The 21,977-nt window shown below is 42.8% G+C and overlaps 1 protein-coding gene across 1 annotated transcript in view; it reads right to left on the bottom strand.

The window, feature by feature from the left end:
* LOC122787868 (histone-lysine N-methyltransferase, H3 lysine-79 specific-like) overlaps positions 1-21,977 on the bottom strand; it is a 2,114,473-nt gene that overhangs the window by 1,182,801 nt on the left and 909,695 nt on the right. The window contains exon 12 of the mRNA XM_044054784.1: positions 15,864-15,905. Within this exon, the coding sequence (XP_043910719.1) occupies positions 15,864-15,905 (42 nt within the window). The remainder of the gene's footprint in view (positions 1-15,863; positions 15,906-21,977) is intronic.

Genomic DNA, 21,977 nt, shown 5'->3' with positions numbered 1-21,977 from the left:
TCTTTCCCTTTTTGCTGAAGTGACTTAAAGAGATCAACTACCCTGGAGCCAAAAAGAGCAGTGTGATCCAAAAGGAGCATTCAAGAGTTTGGCCTTAAAGTCATCTGGTAAAAGCTGGAAATGCAGCCAGGAGTATCTCCTCAATACAGAGGCAGATGTAGATGACCTGGCAGAGGCATCTGCGGCATCATATGCACACCTTAGGGAATGCTTATTGACTTGGGAAATGAGCCCAAGCAAGGAAGCCAGGGATGCCTTTGCAGAGCAGTCAGGGATCTCATTAAAATCCTTAGAAGCTTTGTCCAGTAATGCCAAGGAATACTTGGCCATGTGTAACTGGTAATTTGTAGCCCTAGAGGCTAGAGTAGCTGAAGTGTATATCTTCTTCCCCCACCTCTCCATGGCCTTGCTGTCTTTATCAGCAGGCAGGACAGTGGTAGTGGGGAGAAGTTTGGTAGCCCTGTCAATGGCAATGGAAATGGTTGCTGGGTGCGCTGGCGAGCATTTGAAAAGAAATTTATCTACATCAGGTACTCTATACAATTGGTCTGCCCTTCTTGGGGCAGGTGGCCGGGAGTCGGGGTTTAAACAAGCTGCTGCAAAAGCATCCAGGAAGGCAGGCTGGACAGGAGGAATAGGGACTGGGTTAGGAGATTCCATGTGGATCAAGTCGTAGAATCATTTCTGTTGCTCAGACATGTCTGAGCAGTCCCATTTGAAATGTTCCCTCATAAGATTACCCGTGTCCCCAAAGGTAAAGTCTTCCACAGAGGAGTCAGGCTCAGCAGATGCTTCTTCTGGGGATCCATACCTCAGAGGGGAAGATATTTGTGAAGAGTAGGACAAGGAGTCCTCTGAGGAGTTGGACATTTCTTCCTCAGCAGGATGGATAAGAGTAGTCTCTGGCAGAATAGGCCTGGGACTCAGAAGAGGTGGAACAGCATGAGGGAGGTCAGACATAGGACTAAGGCCCAGGAAGGCGTTGTAAAGACTCTGACTGAAGGCCTGCCAGTCTGGCAAGGCCTCAGGGGATGAAGCGACATGCTTTGTCTTTTGTTTTTTCTTTGCAGGCCTAACTGGCATCTGGCTGTTGGTAGGCCTTGAGATAATAGCAGGATCAGCAGAGGACTGCTCAAGCGCCCATGTCTGAAGCTGGTTCCCCCCTGGCGTCTGAATCAGGCGCCCGATATCCTCCCCGGATGTGTCGTCCGCTCTGAATTTTGCAGCCTCCTGGTAGGTGCCCGTTTTATCCGGTGTGGTGGACGCCGGTTCCTCGGCTAAGCTAACGGTGGCTACAAGCCAGGAATTGGTGGAGGGAGGTGCTGTGGAATTGGACGGCCTCGTGGGCTTGACCCTTTGCCTAGGTGGTTCAGATGGGGCATCTGTAGCGGCTTCCATTTGGAGTGCGATCTGCCTAAGACACTGATTTTCGAGATATAGGTCCGGGGCCTGAAGTCGGCAACGAAGGGTCTTAGGGATGAAGACTTACAAATGGCGCAGTTTTAATAATTGTGATCCCTACCCAAACAAAAGAGACACCGGTCATGGATGTTTTTGTGGAGAATCTGGCGACCACAGTTGCACTTGCACTTACAGGACATTAACAGACTATATCAATTACAAAGGACTGAAGAAAATCCCGAACGGGGTACTTATCTTAATGCAAAACTGATCAGACGTCTGCAAGTAGCAGGAACACCTGGCGTACGGCGGGCGGCTGAAAAGTTCTGAGGACTAGTGCATGCAGATGTCACTCTTATGGCCCACGTACCAGCCAACACGTCAGATGTCCGACGCACCAACAGGGGCTGAAAAAGCTTTGGAAACCTGGCCGAACAGGCTGATGGGAAGAAGGGTAAACCCACTAGTGAATACTGCAACACTGGTCTAGAAGGACATCTAGCATCTCCTAGAAGGACAGGGGCGACTTCATAAATGCTAGTAAGTTTTCAAAGTCACTTTTCAGAAAAGTATTCCTTTTATGAACTTCACTTTTGATAGCTTGCTGAATAGTCTGTAAAACCAAATTAGCTTTTTTTTTTTTTGCCAAGTAGAAAGATGACTCAAACTTGCATCCTAAAGGTGCAGAAGAAAAGGAAAGAGGTAAGAAGAGTAATATTGCTCCAGTATTTTCCTTTTTACATTAGAACTTGAAATTCTACTGGACTGTTTACCTCTGGACTACTTTTACTGACAAAATTGCTCAGAAGCCACCCCTTTCTTATTTTCTTTTTTTTGGGGGGGGTTGTAAAACCTCTGATGCTAAGGCATATACATTTACTAAAAAAAAAACAAATGTTTTACCCTTCGATTCAAGTCACAAAAATATCTGATTAGACTCCTTTCTAAGGATAACCCTCTGATGCTGCACAAGCACATTTCAGTCTGAGAACTTTCACCTCATCCATGCCACCAACTTTTCTCTTACTCACATCAATAGAAAATACACATTCCTAAATATGATTTAAAATAGAACTTTTACAGGACTGCACATGGAATAAAGTGCAAGTTCTCTTAGTTATGGTACTAGATGTGTAAACACTTCTTAGCTTTTTCAAAAAAACACGAATATTTATCAAAGACAAAGTTGCAAAGTGGGCGGCTTTTCCACCAGATGAGAATAAAGAAACAGTAGCAAGTTCTGGCTTATGCATGTTACAAAAATTTTTTCTAGCCATAGGTGTTTCAGGGATCCCATAAGCTTTCTTGGGGCGGCAGCCTGTGCACATCAGGAGTCTTGTTGTAACCCATCCATAAAATTGTTATAATGAGGAGGCATCAGCCAGTCTGTAACATTGAGCCGTATCTCTACACATCTCTTCTGAAGTGAAAAGGGGTTCCTTACAAGCCAAGTTAAAAAAAAAAAATCATCTATATAACTTAGGGTACAACAAAGAAAATGCCTTTTTCAATAGAGACACTGAAGACTGAGAAGAATTCTCTTTTTCCCCTCTTACTTTTGCAGGTACTTGTGAAGATTTGTCACTGGGCTCCACATCTGTCCAGTGAGTATACTCACTTAGATATTTTACTACTTTAATTAGGGTTTTTGTACAATGCTGAAATACACATTAGCAAAAGTTTTATTTTCTGATAAGACTGTATGGATGAAGAGTCTACATCAAGTGAAAAGACTGGAAAGATGATGACCTGGTAAAGCACTAGGTTCATCCAATGCTGAAACTCTAACACCTGGCATGATCACAGGTGACACGAATGCACTCACTGATGAAGGTGCTACTGCCTTATGTTTTGGCAGCACCACTATTGGTGAGGAAGTAGATGGGTTAGCTCGAAGGCCTTTACAAAAACAATTCCTCTAGGGAAGCGAAGTCAGTGGACCAGCCTCCCCTTTGCTGAAGTAATTTCAGGATGCCCATAAAGGAGATGTCTTCCAAGGGAACCTTAAGGACCCTTCCCCTTCATCAAAACTGGTGTCAATAAGTGACTCTTGTGGGGAGTTTAAATGCCTCCTTCTGCATGACAGCTTTCAGTGTTCCTACACAGCGGGGCGATACAGGGGAGTATCAGAAGTTGAAGGGGAACTCATCTCATGAGCTCTGTCGAGGACCGTAGTAGCTGACTGTCCTGAAGGGATAGGATGATGTGAAGGAGGTACTACAGATGCCAGAGGGTATCAGGATGAAGCCAAACAGGGGCAGGATACCTCTTCTTTAGATAAAAAGATAGCCCTAAAAAACACCTCTATGGCAGATGCCAAGAATGGTCCCTGAATGAGTTCTCTTAGGATATGAGGAAACAAACAAGAAATCCTCTAGAGAAGTGGTCCAGCTCTGCTGGAGACAGTGAGAAGGCTTTTAAGAACTAATTTAGACAGTTGGTCATAAAAGGTCCTATGGCCCAAAAGGTACACAAACCTTGCAATCTTCTTGGAGATGGTCAGCTTCCAGACAATAAATGCATTTGGTGTGTGGATCTTGAGAGGGAATTCTGTACTTGCAAGAGCAGCATTTTTCAGCAATGCTACATGAGAAAACGTCAGCAACCAGAAAGAAACTTCAAGCACAACAAAGTGCAAAGCAAAACTGTACTAATAAGGTAAAAGCAGTACACTGACTCACAATGGATATCAGTCTCAAATATAGCAGGATAAACAAGGTTGTTCATTAGTATTATTTTTACTATCTAAGAGAGAAGAGGGAAAGAACAAGACAGGAACACACAAACTAACAATCTTAAAACCTATCTAATAATGAGAATATTAAACAAATTTTCAAAGATAAATTCAGAAACAGAATATCCAAGTCAAAAGACTTATATGAAAAGTTTCACTGAAACACCACATCTCTACTCTGAGCCTTGAAGATAACGTCTGTCTAGTTCAAGCAGCAAAGGGAATCTGAGGTACTGTCATGGCAGGAGGGATTGTGGGTAGGGGAGGAGCCTGTGCCTTTACTCCAAAAGTCTGAAAGTTATCGGCATTGGATCCAGATCCAATATACCTAACAGATGAAACGGACAGAAAAGACAACAATGGATCAGAAGTTATGTACTTACCATAATGTTGGATCCTTTTCATCCTAGCCCGTCTGATATGACTATTGGGACAACCACCTGTTGCTGAATGTGATCTAGCATTGTGCTAGTGTTGCATGACTGAGCACAAGACTCTTGTGATTCCCCTATGCTCTGTCTGCCTTAGATGGAGTTTTCTAGGTAATAACAACTAGATGGGAGGACAATACTCTCTTAATATGAACAGGAATGGGGCAGCAGAGCTTCAGGGCTATCCATAATCTGTAAGGAAAGGTTATAACTTGGAAGGGTGGAAGAGAGAGAGATAACGAATTGGGCAGACTAGGATGGAAAGGATCCAGCATTATGCCAAGTACATAACTTCCATATCCTACATCATCCAGTCTGCTAAAACTATTGGGACAGAATTCCAAGCTACCTGAATTCCTGAGTGGAGTTATGACAGGATACTTCAAAGAACAGTTAGTCCAAATAAGGCTTTGGATCTAGAAATAATGTCCAGCTTGTAATACTTGAAAATGGCTACAGAAAAGATTCTGGAAAAAAACGCTATAGAAACTGATAAAAGACATGTGGGTTAAGTTCTTGGTTTAGTTGGCAAAGACTTATTTCTTGAAAAGTATCAAAGGATGTGCAAGTCTGAAAGCTCTATTGGAAACCTTCATGGGTCACGAGTTCATACTTCATCAAGTGGTTTGGGGTGGCATGGTTAAGGTATATGCCTTACAGACGCAAGACGCCTGGTTTGATTCTCAGATGGGATAACTGGTTAAGCTTAAAATGGCCAACAAGGGCTAGCTTTAACCCACGAACCTAACTTGTTGAAGGCATATGCTATGAACAGCTGAGGCTCTTTTCTTATTGTCTTGGTTCTGTGAAGGTAAAATTTGAGTTACTTACATAATTTGTGCATGTAGAAAATATTCTTCTCCTAATGCAGAGATAACGGAATATTGTTACATGAATAAGTTGACTTGGATGTGTGTCTCAAGATATTTTGGGAATAGAAGAAGATTTGTTCTTGGTAATATTTTGTCCTTGTGAAAAAATAAATTTACAAGAGTGGAAGATAAAGGTTATAAATCTGAAATTCTCCTAGCTGACACAATGGCTACCAACAATAGAATCTTCCAAGACTGACCATCTACTACCACAATCAACAATATAATATTTTACTAAAGCTCAAGTCTGACAGGTCTATAGCAGCAAGTCACAGCAGAGATACTACTCAGGACCTGTTGTAAGAAGTGAAGCAGTGAGAGTGCAAGAACTGAAGACAACAATGCTGACTACACAGAAGTGCCTTGTGCAGCAATCCAGATTCCATGCAATGTTTGTGTGAGATTAATGTATACCTTCACAAGGACATTAGCAGAGATGAAAAAAGAAGTTATGTACTCACCATAACGTTCCCTCCGAGTTGCTGCTCTTCATTTGTCTTCAACCTGTGGGTCCTCGGATCCGGCATGGATCCGACACGGCCGCATATCCAGCATCTGATCCAAGCTCCAAGCTCCTCCCCTACCCATAATGCCCCTGTCTCCTTCCTCCCTTAGCTTAGCATCCCAGCCTGACCCAAAAAAAACTCTGTCTCATGATAAAAATCTCCATAAGCAAGAAAGGGTGAACAAGATGCACCCCTATGGTGACCATATCCTCTTCCAGCCAAACCACCACACAGTGTATGCAAGGCAGGGGGAAGGAGGGAGGGAAGGTTGAAGACAAATGAACAGCAACAACTCAGATGGAACATTATGGTGAGTACATAACTTCTTTATCTGAAGTTGTCTTCATTTGGTCTTCAACCTGTGGGACATAGTCTCCAGCTACTAAACACTTGGGAGGCCCTCATGGAAGGATATTGCGGAGCCAAATGATGCCCTGTTCCTGGACAGAATGTCAAGTTTATAATGCGAGATGAAAGCATGTGAAGAAGCTCAATTAGCCGTAGAGCAAATATCGTCTAAGCATACTCTGGACCAAAAAACCCCTGAGGTAGCCATAGATCTGGTGGAATGCACCTTCACATGAACTGGCAGAGATAATCCACCGGCCGAATATGCTGGGGTAATACACTGGGGAAATCCAATGGGCAATAGTGACATTCGACACTGGTTTCCCTAAGAAAGGCTTAGAATAGGAAATAAAGAGTTGGTCTGACTTACGAAAGGATTTAGTCCTGTGCAGGCAAAAATGTAACTGACTATGCACATCTAACAAGTGCAATTTGCACTCTCCTTTATTTTGAAAATTTGGGAAGAAAACCAGGAGATTAATCACCTGATTAATATTTGCCTCCAAAGCTACTTTTGGAAGAAAAGATGGATTAGTATGCAAGGACACCCTGGCCTTATGAAAAATCAAATAAGGAGGCTTGATCGACCACGCCTAAAGCTCCGAAACCCTTATGGCAGATTTAATGGTGACCAAGAAAGTCGTCTTCCAGGACGGAAATTGTAAGTCCACCGTGGCTGTGGGCTCGGGGGTGGGGGGGACCAGTGCTTGCAGGTCTAGCGCAAGATCTCAAGGAGGAGTTGGCAGAAGCAGAAAGGAAGAAAAGTGCCTTTCAAAAAGGCTTTACAAAGCTTGGAAGAAGCTAGAGAAGCCATGTTGTCGCCTACATGAAAGTTAGATATAGCTGCCAGCTGGACCTTGACCATAGAAGAACTGGCACCTTGCTGAAAAAGACTTGCTAACAAGTCTAACACTGCTGGAACCGGGGCAGTGAAGGGGTCTAGGTCAGCCTGTGAAGCCCAGACAGAAAAATGCTTCCACTAGCTGGAATAAACCTTCCTGGTAGAAGATTTATGAGCCTGAACCAGAATCCTTTTAACTGGTGAGGATAACCTGGGAGTCCTAATTATCATGGGAACTGAAGCAGCCAAGTGGTGAGCTTCAGACTGACCAGGTCTGGATGGGAAATCCCTGAAGGATGAGAGATGAGATCCGGAGTCGGATCCAATGTCCATGGTGGACCCGCAAGAAGAAACCACAGAGAAAAGTGAACCAGACTTGGTGATGCCAGAATGGGGCAATGAGGATGACTAACCTCCCCAGCCTGCGAGCTTTCTGAAGAAATTTCAGTATTGGGGCAGAGGAAGATAAGCATACAGAAGACCAAGGTGCAAGCATGAATCAGAGCGTCTCTGAGTGCTTCAGAGCTAAAAACTCACTGTATTTCACATTGGAAGGACAGGCAAAGAGATCGCAGCAAGGCTGATCCACCCCACTTAAGAAAGATCTGTTCCGCTACTGAAGGATTCAGAGACCACACGTAAGGCATCAGAATAGACCTGCTGAACCTGTCTGCTAGAATGTTGTACCTCCCTGGAATGTGTGTTACCACCAGAAAACGGCTGGTGGAGATAGCTAACTCCCACACTCTCATGGCTTCGCGACATAGGGGATACCTGATGTACCAGACCACTGACGTATTGTCCGTTTGGATCACAATCGTCCCTAGGGACCTGCCTGCTAGGTGAGCTCCCCAAGCAATGTCTGAGGTGTCTGTGGTGATGGTCTAGCCGGTAGGGCAGAGAATGAAGGAAGACCCTTGTTCCTGATAGAGGCCTCTGCCCTCTAAAGAAACTCAGCCCTTACATATGGGATCAGAGGGAGAGAGGTCTCTAGGGACTAAGAGTGCTGGCACCAAAGGTTCTTTAGATGCCACTTGAAGTTTTCTCATGTGAAGCCTGGCCAGGGGAATGAGAAGGATGCAAGATGCCATGTATCCCAGGGCTTGCAGGAACTTCCTCGTGGTGAGGTGATTTCTGGAAGCCAGCTGGGTAAAGTAGAGAGGCAGGAAGCTCTGATTTTCTGGAGACAGGAAGGCCATTTGGGATGCTGCATCTAGCAGAGCTCCCAAGAAAATGATCTCCCTGGTGGGGTTTTGTTCCAATTTCTTCTCGCTGATGGTGAAGCCTAGGGAAGTTAGGAGAGATTTGACACAGAGAAGGTCTTGGAACAGCTTTTCTTTGCATTCTGCCTGAATGAGGCAGTCATCCAGGTTTTCTTTGTCTGCAGAATGCTATGGCCAGGGCCAAGCATTTGGTGAATACTCTGTATGCAGTAGATAAGCCAAAGGGCAGCACAGAAAACTGAAAGTGTTGTGATCCTGCTCTGAAGCTCAGGAATTTCCTGCACGATTCCCTGATGGGGATGTGGAGGTAAGCATCTTTTAAGTCTAGGGTCACTAGCCAGGCATTTTTTGTTAGCGTAGGCAGCAGCTGCTACAAAGTTAGCATTTAGAATCTGGGGACCACCAGGGAGGTGTTCAGAATGGAGAGATCCAAGATGGGGAGCCAACTGCCCCCTTTTCTGGGAACAAGGAATAGTCTGGAATAAAATCTTTGCCGGTTTGATCTGAGGGGACAGGTTCTACTGCCCCCTGGGATATGAGAGTTTGTACCTGTTTCAATGCCTCTGCCCACTGATTTGGAGGCAAGTCTGGATACTCTTTTGGAATTGGGAGTTCGCTGAAAGAGAATTTGTATCCCTGGAAAATGATCTTTAAGACCCATTGGTCCTTTGTTACAGAAAGCCAATTTTTCTTTGCAGAGGGAGAGCCTTCTTCCTAGCTTTTGGTGAGTAAAGAGGGCAGAAGGGGGAGAGGGAGTCATTGAGAGTTTTTGCCATACAGGGGTGGCTTAGAAATCCCTGCCTTTGGAGTGGAAGTGGTCCACTGTTTGATTGTCTGCTGTCCCTGGGATAGGAGTCTGGGTGGTCTGTCCCTGCGGGGCTTACCTTGCCCCTGTCTGCTAGGTGCAGGAAAGGACCAGTGTTTTGAGGGAAAATTCCTGCTGAACCTAAGAGATTGTACCTGAAGGAAATCTTTTACTGTTTGCATAGATTTTGCTTTGTCTTCCATCTTTTTAAGCACCTCTTCTGCTTTTACTCCAAACAAGTGGTCCTTATCCAAGGGTGCATCAAGTAATTTAGATTTGACATGATCAAGGAAAGGTTGTTCCTTCAACCATGCACGTCTCCCAAAGACAGATCTTGACACTGCTGCCCTGCTTGAGGCTTCTAGGGCATCATATACACAGTGTAACGAGCGTTTAGCCACTTGACAAGTACAGTGCAGTAAATTAGCTAACTCTTTCGAATTGGCAGTCAAGTAATGTTGAAATCTTTTGTTTTAACAGTTCCAAAGTGTGTTGTTGATATTTTAACATGTGGAACTGACAGTTGAGTGCTCTGATAGCTAAGGTTGCAGAGGTGTATACTTTTTTACCCCATCTGTCCAGAGCTGTGGAGTCCTTGTCAGGCTGAGTAGGATTCTTTGCAGAACTAGCCTTAGCTCCTTTTGGTCTCTGTGTAATGACCTCCAGGTCTGCAGCAGGATTTCTGTACAGGTATTTGTGAGAATCCGGTACTCTGTAATACTAGTCAGGTTTTCTGGGAGCGGGTGGGAGGGCGTCAGGAGTTAAGCTGGATTCATGGAAGACTTCATCAACCACCTCTAAAATTGGAGGGATGGCTAAGGGTCTGTGCTGGGGCAGGTCTAGAAATTCTTAGTCTTTTCTTAGATTGACGGAAGTCCTGGGATTCCCACTGGAAATGTTCCCTGAGGGTGTGAAGGGTTTCTCCAAAGGAAAGATCTTCTGGTGGGGAGGCAGAAGGAATGGATTCCCCTACATCTGAATCCTCATAAGCAGTAAGAGGTTGTTGTTCCTCTTTAAAATCTGAACAATCAGACTTCTCAGAATCCTGTTCTGTCAGTACTTCAGGGGAAGGGTCTCTTTTCCTTTTAGAAGGTGCGGCCTGACTGCCCCTGACAAAGGTGATAAGATCCTCCCGCCATTTTAAGCATTTGAGCTTGGGGTGGTGGAGCAGGAGCAAAATGGTGGCTAGAGGCAGTTTCCCTAGGAGTGCCTTTGCCTCTAGGCCTAAGAGTAACCATTGGTCTGAGAGAAACAGTAGTCGGAGGAGAAGAGGTCAGTTTTTGTCTAGCTTCGGTAGTGCAAAAAACCTCCTCGGAAGCCGGTGCCTGCATTGCGGCTCCGGACCCAACCAAGGCAGAGACAACCAAAGACTCAGAAGACAAAGAAGATTCCTGCAGCAAGGGTCACAGTAGAGGCCTGTGACGGTACTGAATCGGGCATCATGCGCTGCAAAGGCTCCTCACTGAATTCCGGAGAACTGACAACCTGCTTAGCAGTAGAGTCGTCAGGAGGCTTAACCTTGTGTGGTCTGTCTCTATCTTTATTCTTACATTTTCTCGGAATGTCTATGGATTGTTGGCTGACTAACGCCATTTCGGATTCCAAAGACGAAAATACCTGGCTCCAAAAAGAGCTCGACGGTGAATGGTTCTCGTGTTAAAGAGGGCACAGAACTGGCAACGGGGGATGTCGTGGTCTGGGCCTAAACAAGTGACGCATTATGAATGGAAATCTCGGTGTGGCATTTACTTTCCACAGGCGAGACAATTGTTAACTTTTTCGGACATCGGTTAGTGCAAGAAAAAAGGATCCCCAACGCTGTACTTAGCTTTAGACATTTTCAGCTGTAATTCAGACTCTGGTAGTGACCAATCGGCACACTTGTGAACTGCTTCTGCTATGGGCTCCACGGCAAGAAAGACTGATGTAATGGTGTTGGCAGCCTTCCTTTATAGCACTGATAACCTGACGTCAGACAGCAAGCGACAGAAGCTGACGCAGAAAAACACTGACTTTGGTATTTGGACCGGCAGAGGCCTACCACAGCAGGGATAACCCACAAGTGATGACTGCAACAGTGAAACACGAAGAACATCGTATTACAACTGAACTTATAGACAATAATACAGGTGATCTTATACAGTACACATTTATGTAAACTTACCATAACTGTAGATGTCTGTGTGATCTCTGCTGCAGTAGCCACAGCTATATGGCTTATATCCTGCCAAGCATATAACAGCCAATCATTTTCCAAAGCTTAAGAGCACCTTCAATGTGCACAAACCACTGACAGCTTGTGCAGAGCTGGAGAAAATCAATAGTGTGGATAACAAGCCCTTCAGAGCGTTCATGTCAACTGAAAGAGGTGGACTACAGCCCTGAGAGAAATTAATGCTATGTAATGAAAAATCAATGTCCTCACCCTGGCAACAAAATCACACAAAAACAAGGGTGGTGGAGGGAGGGAATGGCTACTGTAACACTGACTGAAGTATCTACTATTATAGTACATTTACTTACACAACTGTACTACATTCATCACTTTAATACTGCTGCAGTAGCCTTAGCTATCCAGGCAGCATAGCATAGATTATAAGGTTTGGGAGGAGAAAGGATGAGGGCCTAGGAGCCTCTGCAGAATGGTCCTAAAAGGCCTGCTCTAGACCTAGAAAAGGAGTCCAGTTCAAAGTGCTTTGTAAAAGTAAGTACAGAGGGCTATGTTATTACATCTAGAATTGTTCGAGTCCACCCCTTTCGAAAAAGGTACAGATGAAGCCAAGGCCTAGTAAATGTGAGTTGACCCTGCCTGAAATGACTTGCTACAGTGAGAATAACAAAAGGAGATACCATGAGACAGACATTTAAAAATAGTCTGCTTTGACACAGGTTGTCCTTTCTCCTCATCTTCATAAGAAATGAAAAACCAATGAGAATTTAGAAGGTGTATGTTATGTCACAATAGTATCTACATAGTCTGTGGACATCCAAAGTAAGAAGAATCCTTTCTCCCTCATTTTTAGGTTCTGGAAAGAAGACAGGAGGTGAATAGCTTGGCTCAAAGTAAACTGGGATACCATTTCGGGCATAAATAAAGGATTAATCAACAAACAAACATTACATTTGTGGGAAATAAGATAAGCCTTCTCCACAATGACAGCCTACAGTTCGGACACATTTCTTGCAGAAGTTAAAGCAATTAGCACATTTTCTGTATTAAGAATGTCAAAGCCTGATAAGCTGGTTAAAAAGGAGCAACATGTAATTCTTCCAAAGCGAAATTAAGACACCAAGGAGCAGTCACTTGTTTCTAGGTGGAGGGGTATGCAGAACCCTTTTCAAAACATCTTTATATGGGAATGCACTGAAAAAGTGAAGCATTTATGGGGAGATATGCTGAAATGGACAACAAATGAATTTGTCAGAGGAATATGAAAGACTAGAGGATAATAATTCTCATAAATACTGGAGAAACAGTGAAGATCTACCTTGAAAAGGGTCTTAGTTCTTTGTATGGCACTAATAAGAAAATCTTGTCCATTTGCTAATAAATTATTTCCTAGTAGTAGGTTTCTTTGCCTCTAATACCTGCTGCACATCATCAAAAATTAACATTCTATCATTCAGTTACATGAAGTTATTTCAAGTTAGTGTACATCGAGCATCAACTTCTTGTGTGAGAAGGTCACATCTGTGAGGCGTTAGTAGTAAGTGAACTTGGCCGTTTCCAAAAGAAGGGAGAACTAACCCTGTGAGGGCCAGAATAGAATCACCACAATGATCTTTGGCCTGTCCTTCTGAATCTTTAGAATTCCCCTGGATATCAGGGGAAGTGCTGAAAGGCATATAGGAGCATTCCTGTTGAAGAAAAAGAGAATAGATGCGTTTTCAAGGAGCAGACTTTTGACAGTTTTTTTTGTTTTGTTGTAAATGGATGGAAATCAATCTACACAACATGTTCTCCATGGCTGCATCAAATCCTGACAGACCCCCCCCCCCCCCGATTCAATTTCCATTCATGAGGGTCTGTTCTGGTCCTGCTCAGCTGCTTTGCCATAATGTTTTGCTCTGACAGAATGAAAAATGCATGTAGAGTGAGCCTGTGGTGTACAGTCCCAGGATACCATGGCTAATCTGCACAGAGTAAGACCTGGAACTCTCCTGCTTACTTATGTACCACATCACTGTGGTGCTATCTGTAATCACTTGTAGGGAAACGCAGATAATTGAGAGCGTTGAGTGCATCTGCAAGTCAACATATCTTTTAAGTTTTTGCGTTTTGGTCAGCTCCCCAAGCAAAGTCTGAGGCATTTGTTGTTGCACACGGTTTTGGAGTTAGAAGGGAGAGTAAGAGAAATGGAGTCAGATAAATCTAGTCACTTCACCAAAGCAGTTTCCCTTTTTACAAACCCTAAAACTGGAATGGGAAACACCAAGGGCTGCTGATGTCGGGAACATACAGATTTTAGGTGCCACTGAATTGTTTTCATGTAGAGTATGGCTATAGGAAACATAAGAATTACAGATGCCATGAATCCTTGCATTGTGAGAAATTCCCTTACTGACGTCCTGGACTGAAATGGAAAACACAGGAATAGATCTAGATATAGATCTACTTTCTCCTGGGGAAGAAAAAGCTCTTTGAACTGAAGTATGCAGGAGACACACCAGGAAAACACTCCCATGGGTCAGAGTCTACAGTTTCACTCACCAATGGTTGAGGCACTGACTGAGCCTGTAGTGGTTAACATGGGCTCTTTTGTGTTGTTTCTTCTTTTAAGTTACAGCAGGAGAACAGGCAGCACTACTGAAGTAAGTATCCATGCTGAAACACAAGACAATAGCTGAAAGCTGGTAAGTAGTGCCAGAACAAGTCGGTGAAAGTTACACTGTCAAGTTTTCACAGGCACCAAACACATTTTTATCTCCCACAGTCCCTTTTTCTGAGAAAGCAACAGAAAAATACAAAAATCCCAGTCAGAAACAAAGCACTTATCTACAATGCAAACTGACAGAAAAAAATAACAGGCAAGCTATCAAGACGTGTACACAGGCACTAAAATCCATATAAAACATTTTCTTCCCCTGTAAAACACTCAAATTCTCAAAACTAAAAGTCTGCATAAACATTACACTTTTACCAAAACATACCTCCCAAATTAAATAAATAACTAACTAAATAAAAAATAAGCCCTAAACTAAAATTAGTGGTCCCTGACAAGGAACGTCTGATACTGGGGAAAAATATACCAGGTTTCTTAAAGGGGAAATACTGTTTTTAATCACCAAATAAAATGCAGAGATGTTTTCTTAAAATGGCAAAAATTCTGTGTGGAAGGGTTCCCCTATAGGGACTTATCTAACAGAATCTCACTGAACTGACTCCACCTACAGAAATGCAAGTTTATCAACAGAAGTTAACAGTCTAATGTACCCACACTGCACAGTGTTGAACCATTTACCTGGGAGGTTGGACATACGTGGCAGAGTGCACGTATTTCCTGAATGCAGCTATTGTGGAGCACATACGGTACCGTGGGTGTGGGGATAACGCAATCTGCAGGATGAGCAGACTGACTCACTCCCTAACATCATATTATCACTTCCACTGGAGTACAAATGGGTTGGAGCGTCTCATCCAACAGAAGAAAAATGGTCATCTGTATGCAGGAGCAAGGGGGTGCCACTGGGCCAATCTTGCAGGTCCAACCACACCTCAAAAAAAAAAAAAACAACAAAAGGAGGTAAAAGGTAAAACCATGTGGATGATGCACTGACAGGCAGAAACTCATAAGGTAAGACAAAACACTGCTGAGAAAAATGGGAAATTTACAAGAAAATAAAAATGAGTGGTAAAAATCATGACCCAAAGATCAAAACCTTTAATAGTATGGGGCAAAACATTTTATCTATAACAATGCAGTCTGGGGCCATCAAAAGCCAACCAAATGCTTTCAATGATGGGAAGAAACTGAAATTAGAAGACAGGACAAGCAACGGACCCACAGCTATCAAGAGGTACAAAAAGTATTCAGCAGAAGTATCCCCCAAGCTGAGCATGCATGAAGTTGCAGCAAACCATATCTCTAATGTATAATGAAGGTCCACTGCAGATCTATGATATGCCAAGCATTGCAATTTTAAATCCAGCATTTTGGTTTTGCTTTTGTGCTAAGTAACACAGTAAACTGATAAGTTACCTATTGACCTTTTTTTAACAAACCTTTTATCACAAACATACAGCTTAACACAAGTATTAGTACTGAAACTACAGTTCAGCTCTACCAAACCTTACAGCATGAACTACAACAGTCAACAGACTCAAAAACCAAATCAATAAACATGATCTGGCAGACGTGGGTATTAGGTTTATTCTCAATAAGCACTGAACATGGAAGCTTTCTAATGAAGTGTAGAACATACAAAACATTGGAATGACAGTAAATAATCATGGATCTTAGGTGTGTGTCTGCTCTCTTGATCCTAGCAAAGGGATGACTACCATTGAACAAAGGCAGCAACTGTAATAAGAAAATTGAAGTTCAGTATTTTAAGACCTATCACAAACATGAAAACAATATACACAAGTGTTTTATATAGAGTCAAATGTCACTCAAAGTAAAACTTCATCAACACTACAAGATAACACACATATATGACAAAGGCCAACCTGTACAAAAAAAGTAGAAAACAGCAGCTTACCCTGAGTTTTGGATTTTTGAGACTAGCAAAATAGTTTTCAAGCTGAAAAAAAAGAGAATGCATTACTGTCTGTAGTCTGCTAGATAAACACATACAGCACATTAGTTTCTGTACTCTGCTAAATACACACAAAAAGCAGCAACTTACCAGATTTTTATAAAGTTTGCTGTACTGTACTGTGCTTTTGGATGCTACCAGTTAATAAGCAAGTACAGCACGATAAGCCTGGCTCTATGGCACACAGGGATAAAGCCCTATTACCCACATGAGCAGAGTAGTGACTTGGGTAATGGAAGAGCTAGGCAGGGGTAAAGGAATAGAGAGGATAGCAGCAGTTCACCATCCACTTCCCAGTCAGCAACTGTACAAAATGCAAACGGGGCTGTACACTGGGAAAGCCTGTTGTTCAGTGCTGACTACCCAAGAAGGTGACAGTAGCATCCACATGTTATATGGGGGGGGGGGGTATCACAGGATGCCCCATAGTGATGTGGTGCTCACGTCAGCCGCCACGGAGGTGTGGTTACAGCTTAAAAGAGAAATGCCTCCATAGTCAGTGCCAGAATACTGTCTAGCTGTTGATGGGGAGTGTGGTGCCTGTTTGCTGTGAACAGACAGAAAAGAATACCTTCAGGCCCTAGTCTAGGGATTAAGCCAGACTTACCTGGTTAACAGGTCACAGAGCATCTCCTTGCAACTGGGGAGGAGAACATTACTTACCACAGGGCCCCAATACGGGGGTGGATACAGACTAACCTACATGTATATGAAACTGTGCCCTCCCCCCCAGTATGCAAACAATAAACAAGCACTGGTAGAGGCACTAGTTACCACTCGTGGCTACTTGGATGACAGTCCCCTGGTGCCCTCACTCAAATTACTATGAGTGATCAGACTCAAAGTCCCATTAGGGAAGGCCTGAGGGTTACTAGGCACTTAAGTGACAAGATTCTTGCTCAGCGATGACCAACAATTTCAGCAAATCATATACGGAAGGTTTCTTACTTTATTTTCTCATGGAAAACAATCTGCTGCCTAAAAATCAACAGAACAATTAGATAAATAGACAAAAATACACCATAAACATTCTATCATAACGACAAAACAAACGTGCTTACTTACTCCTATAACAAACATGTATGATCTTTTTCCATCCACTTCAATAGCCTTTTGGACTGGAGACTTAAGTTCAGGACAGCATAACACAAGAAAAGTTTTCAGGATAAAACTTCTCCCCTTACCCATAAAGGTTCTATGGCCCATACTGTTTTTCTATATCTAATTAGAAGTAGGGCCCCCTACTGTTTGGTACATACTTCTCAGAAGTTCAGGCCAAAACTAAGGTGCTGTGGCTGACCAAGTTTGCGGACAACTGCAAACTGGCTACAATTACTGAATCCCCAAATGATGTCAGTGTACTTCAGGAGGGTGTTACGCAGACCAACAACTGGTATCTTAGTCACGGTTTCAAAATGAACGCAAAAAAATGCATCATAGTTCCTTTCGGTAAAACAATGTCCCTTCACACTATCAAATTAACAATACCCTATGTACCAATGAAGTGGTAAGAGATCTGGGATCACAAGTAGACTGCAACCTTAACTTTGACTACTACATGTCTACTGTAGTAAGGAAGGCCTTCCACGTAGCACACTTGATTAGCAAACGCATCACCTCTAGAGCAAAGGAGTTTTTAATTCCTTTATATTCGTCATTAATCAGGCCCATAATAGAGTACATGCCCCCCCTTTTGGTATGTACCATACAAAGCACCTGCAACAACTGGAGAGACCGCAGAGATTTCTAACAAAGAAGATCACAGAACTCCAGCACGTGTCTTACACAGACCGACTAAAGTCCCTGTCGCTATACTCTGTATCGTATAGACTTCTTAGGGAAGACTTGTGCCTGGCTTACAGAGCAATACCCGATCTAAACCTAATGAATCTGCTGCACATCCATAAATCAAATGGGTCTAGGACTAGAGCTACCTGTTCCAGGGAACTAAATATGGCCTGCAATTTGAACAGGATGTGCTGGAGGGACAATTTGTCTCCCAGCGACTGCCAATTCATGTGAAGTAGAGCACATCTACGACACTGTTCAAAAGGAACCTGGACGAGTGGATGAGGCACAATAAACTTGCACTGGGGATAGCGCCCATAACCCTCCTGGACATGGGCAGTCATTTCTAAACACAATCATGGGTACTGACTACAGTATCTATGGCATTACATTGGGATGAAACAGCTAGGCTTGAAATGACCTTCAGGTCAATAGCCTAGTAACTTCCTATGATCTAAAGGTAATACATCATAACAAAAATCAAAGATACAAAAGCAAAGACCACAAACACTATCCAAAGACTCCATCTCTATACCTCATTCACTTAGGATAAGGAGATAAAGATGAAATAGCTAGAAGTACACAACTCCTGTCTTTCATGTGGTCTAGTTAATCTACTTCTATAACCTTTAGAAGACAGTCCCAAACTCAACTCCTGTGGTAGTTTTATGAAAGAATCCCTTGAAACACTGTGGTGTCAAAGGAGGGTGTAGACCTTAAGATCACATCCATTCTGAAGTGTCTTGTGAAAAGTACACAGATCAGTCCATGCCACATCGTTTTTTAAACCATGCAAACATGCAATCATAAGAAAAAAGGTACCCACTGCTGTAGTGGAATGTGCTGTAGGTGCTGCTGGCACATTTTTTTTTTATTTTGAATAACAGAAGTTAATGCAGTCTGAAAGCAATTTAGGATGAACATTTATTGATAGCTTAAGACAGATACAACTGAGAAACTTTACAAAATGATTTTGTTCTGTCTGGATTAAATTTCAAGTGTCTACACACATCAAGGTAATGACAACATTCAGCCTAATTTGAACAGTTCTGAAAGAATATAGGCAGATTAAAGTATCAGTTTACACTAATGTCAGCAACCAATGCTGGCGTAAAAGTTGTTTGAGCAGAACTATTCTCTCTTGCCGAACAAAACAGAGCGACCTAATCCACAATGGAGGAAGCTCAAAGAGCTTTCTTACCAATGTTATGGCTATAAGTCACTCTTCCATGCCAAAATTTTAGCTCAACCTTGAACACTGGTTTAAAAGCAGGCAATGTCAACTTCTCCAGTACAAAATTTAAATCCAAGGGAAACAGGATCCTTGAAGGGTAACATCACTTATGTTCCATTAAGAAAGGCATTACATACTTTTAAAGAACCAAGTGAAGACCTATGAAGCCCTTGGAGAAAATTAAAGACACACACATTTGGATTTTGATGGAAATATAAAATAAGGTCTGTATCAAAAATCTTAGGAAAAGTAATCTAAGTCATCTGCACCTGCAAGGTGAAAAGCAGTCCAGCCCCTTTGTATATGGCCCAAATAAGCAAATCAAGAAGATTTGCTGTTATATATATATATACTCTTTTATATATATTTGCTTTATATACAACTTTTATATATACACTTCATAGCTGACGTCTGCAAAAAAAATAAGGATATGGACAACTATGTGGCTATGCAGCCCCCTAGCCATAAAAAGAATGTAAGAAACCATGTGGCTAGATGGAGGGAATGAAGGGCTGGGTGAGGTCTGCTAGACAACTGAATCAACAGGGTCCTGAAGGGACTCAGACAGAATTTTGACAACAGACATTGGAAAGCAGGGAGAACCATACGTGTTGAGGCCAAAAGAAGGCTATAAGAATCACCCAGGACTTATTCTATTCAGCTTCCTAAATGAACTTGGGTACTGGAGGAAGAGGAGGAAAGGTATACAGGAATCATAGAAGCCACCTTTGAACATGGCCTTCCATGGACATCAACCCTGGAAAGGGGATCAGGAAGAAGTTACTGCATGTGGTGTTGCTCAAGGGGTGCACAAAGGTCATAGAACGGCTTCCCCCAGTGACAAAAAATTAAATAAATAAATAAACTTTCCTGCTACCCTCAAGTTGAGGGACCAAGGTTGCAGCATCAGCTGGCATCTGCTGAGACTATCCCACCAAGCAACTGGCTTTTCCAGGAATACGGGGCACTATCAGAAAGCGTTTTGAAGACACAGCTCATTCACATGCCCCCATCACTTACCATAGAGGTTAACAGTACACTTCTCCCTGCTTTTTTATGTACAGCACACCACAGCATATTGTTGGTTTAGGTGGCAAATATATCCTGAAGGAGGGAATCTTGAAATATCTGCAAGGTCAGGAGGACTGCCTTGGTCCACCTGCTCTTGACAGTGCTTTTCTACCTCAGGACAGATGATTCACTGTTGTCAATGACAACTGGGAGTGGGAGACAGAAGGAACCGCCCAAAGAAAGACTGAGGTGTGCAACCACTAGCACATATGATCCTCACAAGCTCTGGTAAGTTTTATATGATCAGTGAGAAGACACAAATGTTGACATCATTGAGAAAGTCTGGTCCACTGCAACACCCTCATGTGGTATGAGGAGTATGAAAAACAGTGGCTACCATCTGACTTGATGCTTTTTAGACAAGTGGCTCCCGGGTGTAACTGAAGAATTTTGGGTACTGTTCATTGCACAGGATGTTTTTCTGGAAAGGGCTATTCCTGCATGACACAGTGTCCAGTGCACAATCAATAAATGTGAGGACCTGCAATGGTGCAACTGGAATTAGTCAGTGTTCACTTTTATGCCCAACGAATTGGACAGATGCAGCAAAGACTCCCATGGTGAAACTAGATCATCCGACTGTTATGCCAAAGGAAAGGAATAGATGCAGCAAAGCATCAGCTGCCGAAACCAAATCCTCTAAGTTTGCTGCAGTTGGGAGCAAATTGTCCAAATATACGAGAATCTTAACACCCTGCAGTCTCTGGCTCACTGCCAAGACATTTTCTTAACACTCAGGGGCTCAAATGGTAGGGCTCAAAATTAAAAATGACTAAGGCACAAGCAATGAAAATATACTAGTCACTTTAATACTGTATACAGGTCAGGGTTATTTATATCAACCAGAGAACCTCTGGACCATAAATAATAAAGAATTGAAGACATTTACTTGGGAGGGAAACAGGGCAAAAGTTAAGTTGGATAAGTTGTTTCCCTCCACAAAAAGTACAGTTGTGTAAGCTGAACTTTCCATAACAGTAGATGTTCAAACGATCACTGCTGCAGTAGCCTTAGTTGTATGGGTTAAATCCCACTACAGATATAATGGCTGGTCAGCTTCCTTAGCTTTAGGGCTCCTCCTGTGTGTCTAAAATGTCAAGAAGCTTCAGCTGAGCTAACTAAAAGACAAGCTTGTAGACAAAGCTCTTCAGAGGTTTCCAGACAGTTGACACTTAGCCCTGAAAGGACTATGCTGGGAACAACAAAACATAAATATCCACACCCTGCCATAACAAACACACAAAAAAACAAGGGGGGTGGAGGAAGTGGCTACTGCAGCATTGATCATTCGAACATCTACTGTTATGATAAGTTCAACTTGCACAACTGTACTACATTCATCATACTGATCACTGCTGCAGTAGCTTTAGCTATATGGGTAGATTAGCATAGCTAGCTACATCTGGGAGTTGGAAGGAGGAGAGAGTCCAGGAACCCCTTGAGAATGGTCCTAGCAAAGTTTGATTTGGGCCTAGAGAAGGAATCAAGCTTATAGTGCCTTATAAAAGTATGTACAAAGGACCAAGTAGCACCTTATAGAACATTTCTAGAATCCAACTCTTTCCAAAAAGCCACAAATTAAGTCAATGCCCTGGCAGAGAGGGCCTTGACCCTGCTGGGAATAGATCTGTATGGTGAATATAAGACAACCATTTGGAGAAAGTCTGTTTTGACACAGCTGTCCCTTGTTACCTTCACAAGAAAAATAACTGAACCAAAGATCTGACAGATATAGTTCTGTCAAAGCAGTACCAGAGTTATCTGTGGACATCCAAGGTACGAAGTATACTTTCTCCCTCATTTTTAGAGGCAGTAAAGAAAAACGGGAGATGGACAGTTTCGCTTAAAGTAAACTTGGATACCACTTTAGGCATAAAAGGATTAGCTCTCAGAAACCCTGTCCTTAAGGAAAATGAGGTAGGGTTGACTCACCAATAAGAGCTTACAACTCAGACATCCTCCTT

This window comes from Protopterus annectens, chromosome 13.part0 (assembly GCF_019279795.1).
Source record: "Protopterus annectens isolate FY-2018-M chromosome 13.part0, PAN1.0, whole genome shotgun sequence".
NCBI classification, from domain to species: Eukaryota; Metazoa; Chordata; order Ceratodontiformes; family Protopteridae; genus Protopterus; species Protopterus annectens.
Note: the sequence above shows the minus strand (reverse complement) of the source record. Positions and strands in the feature narration are given on the sequence as shown.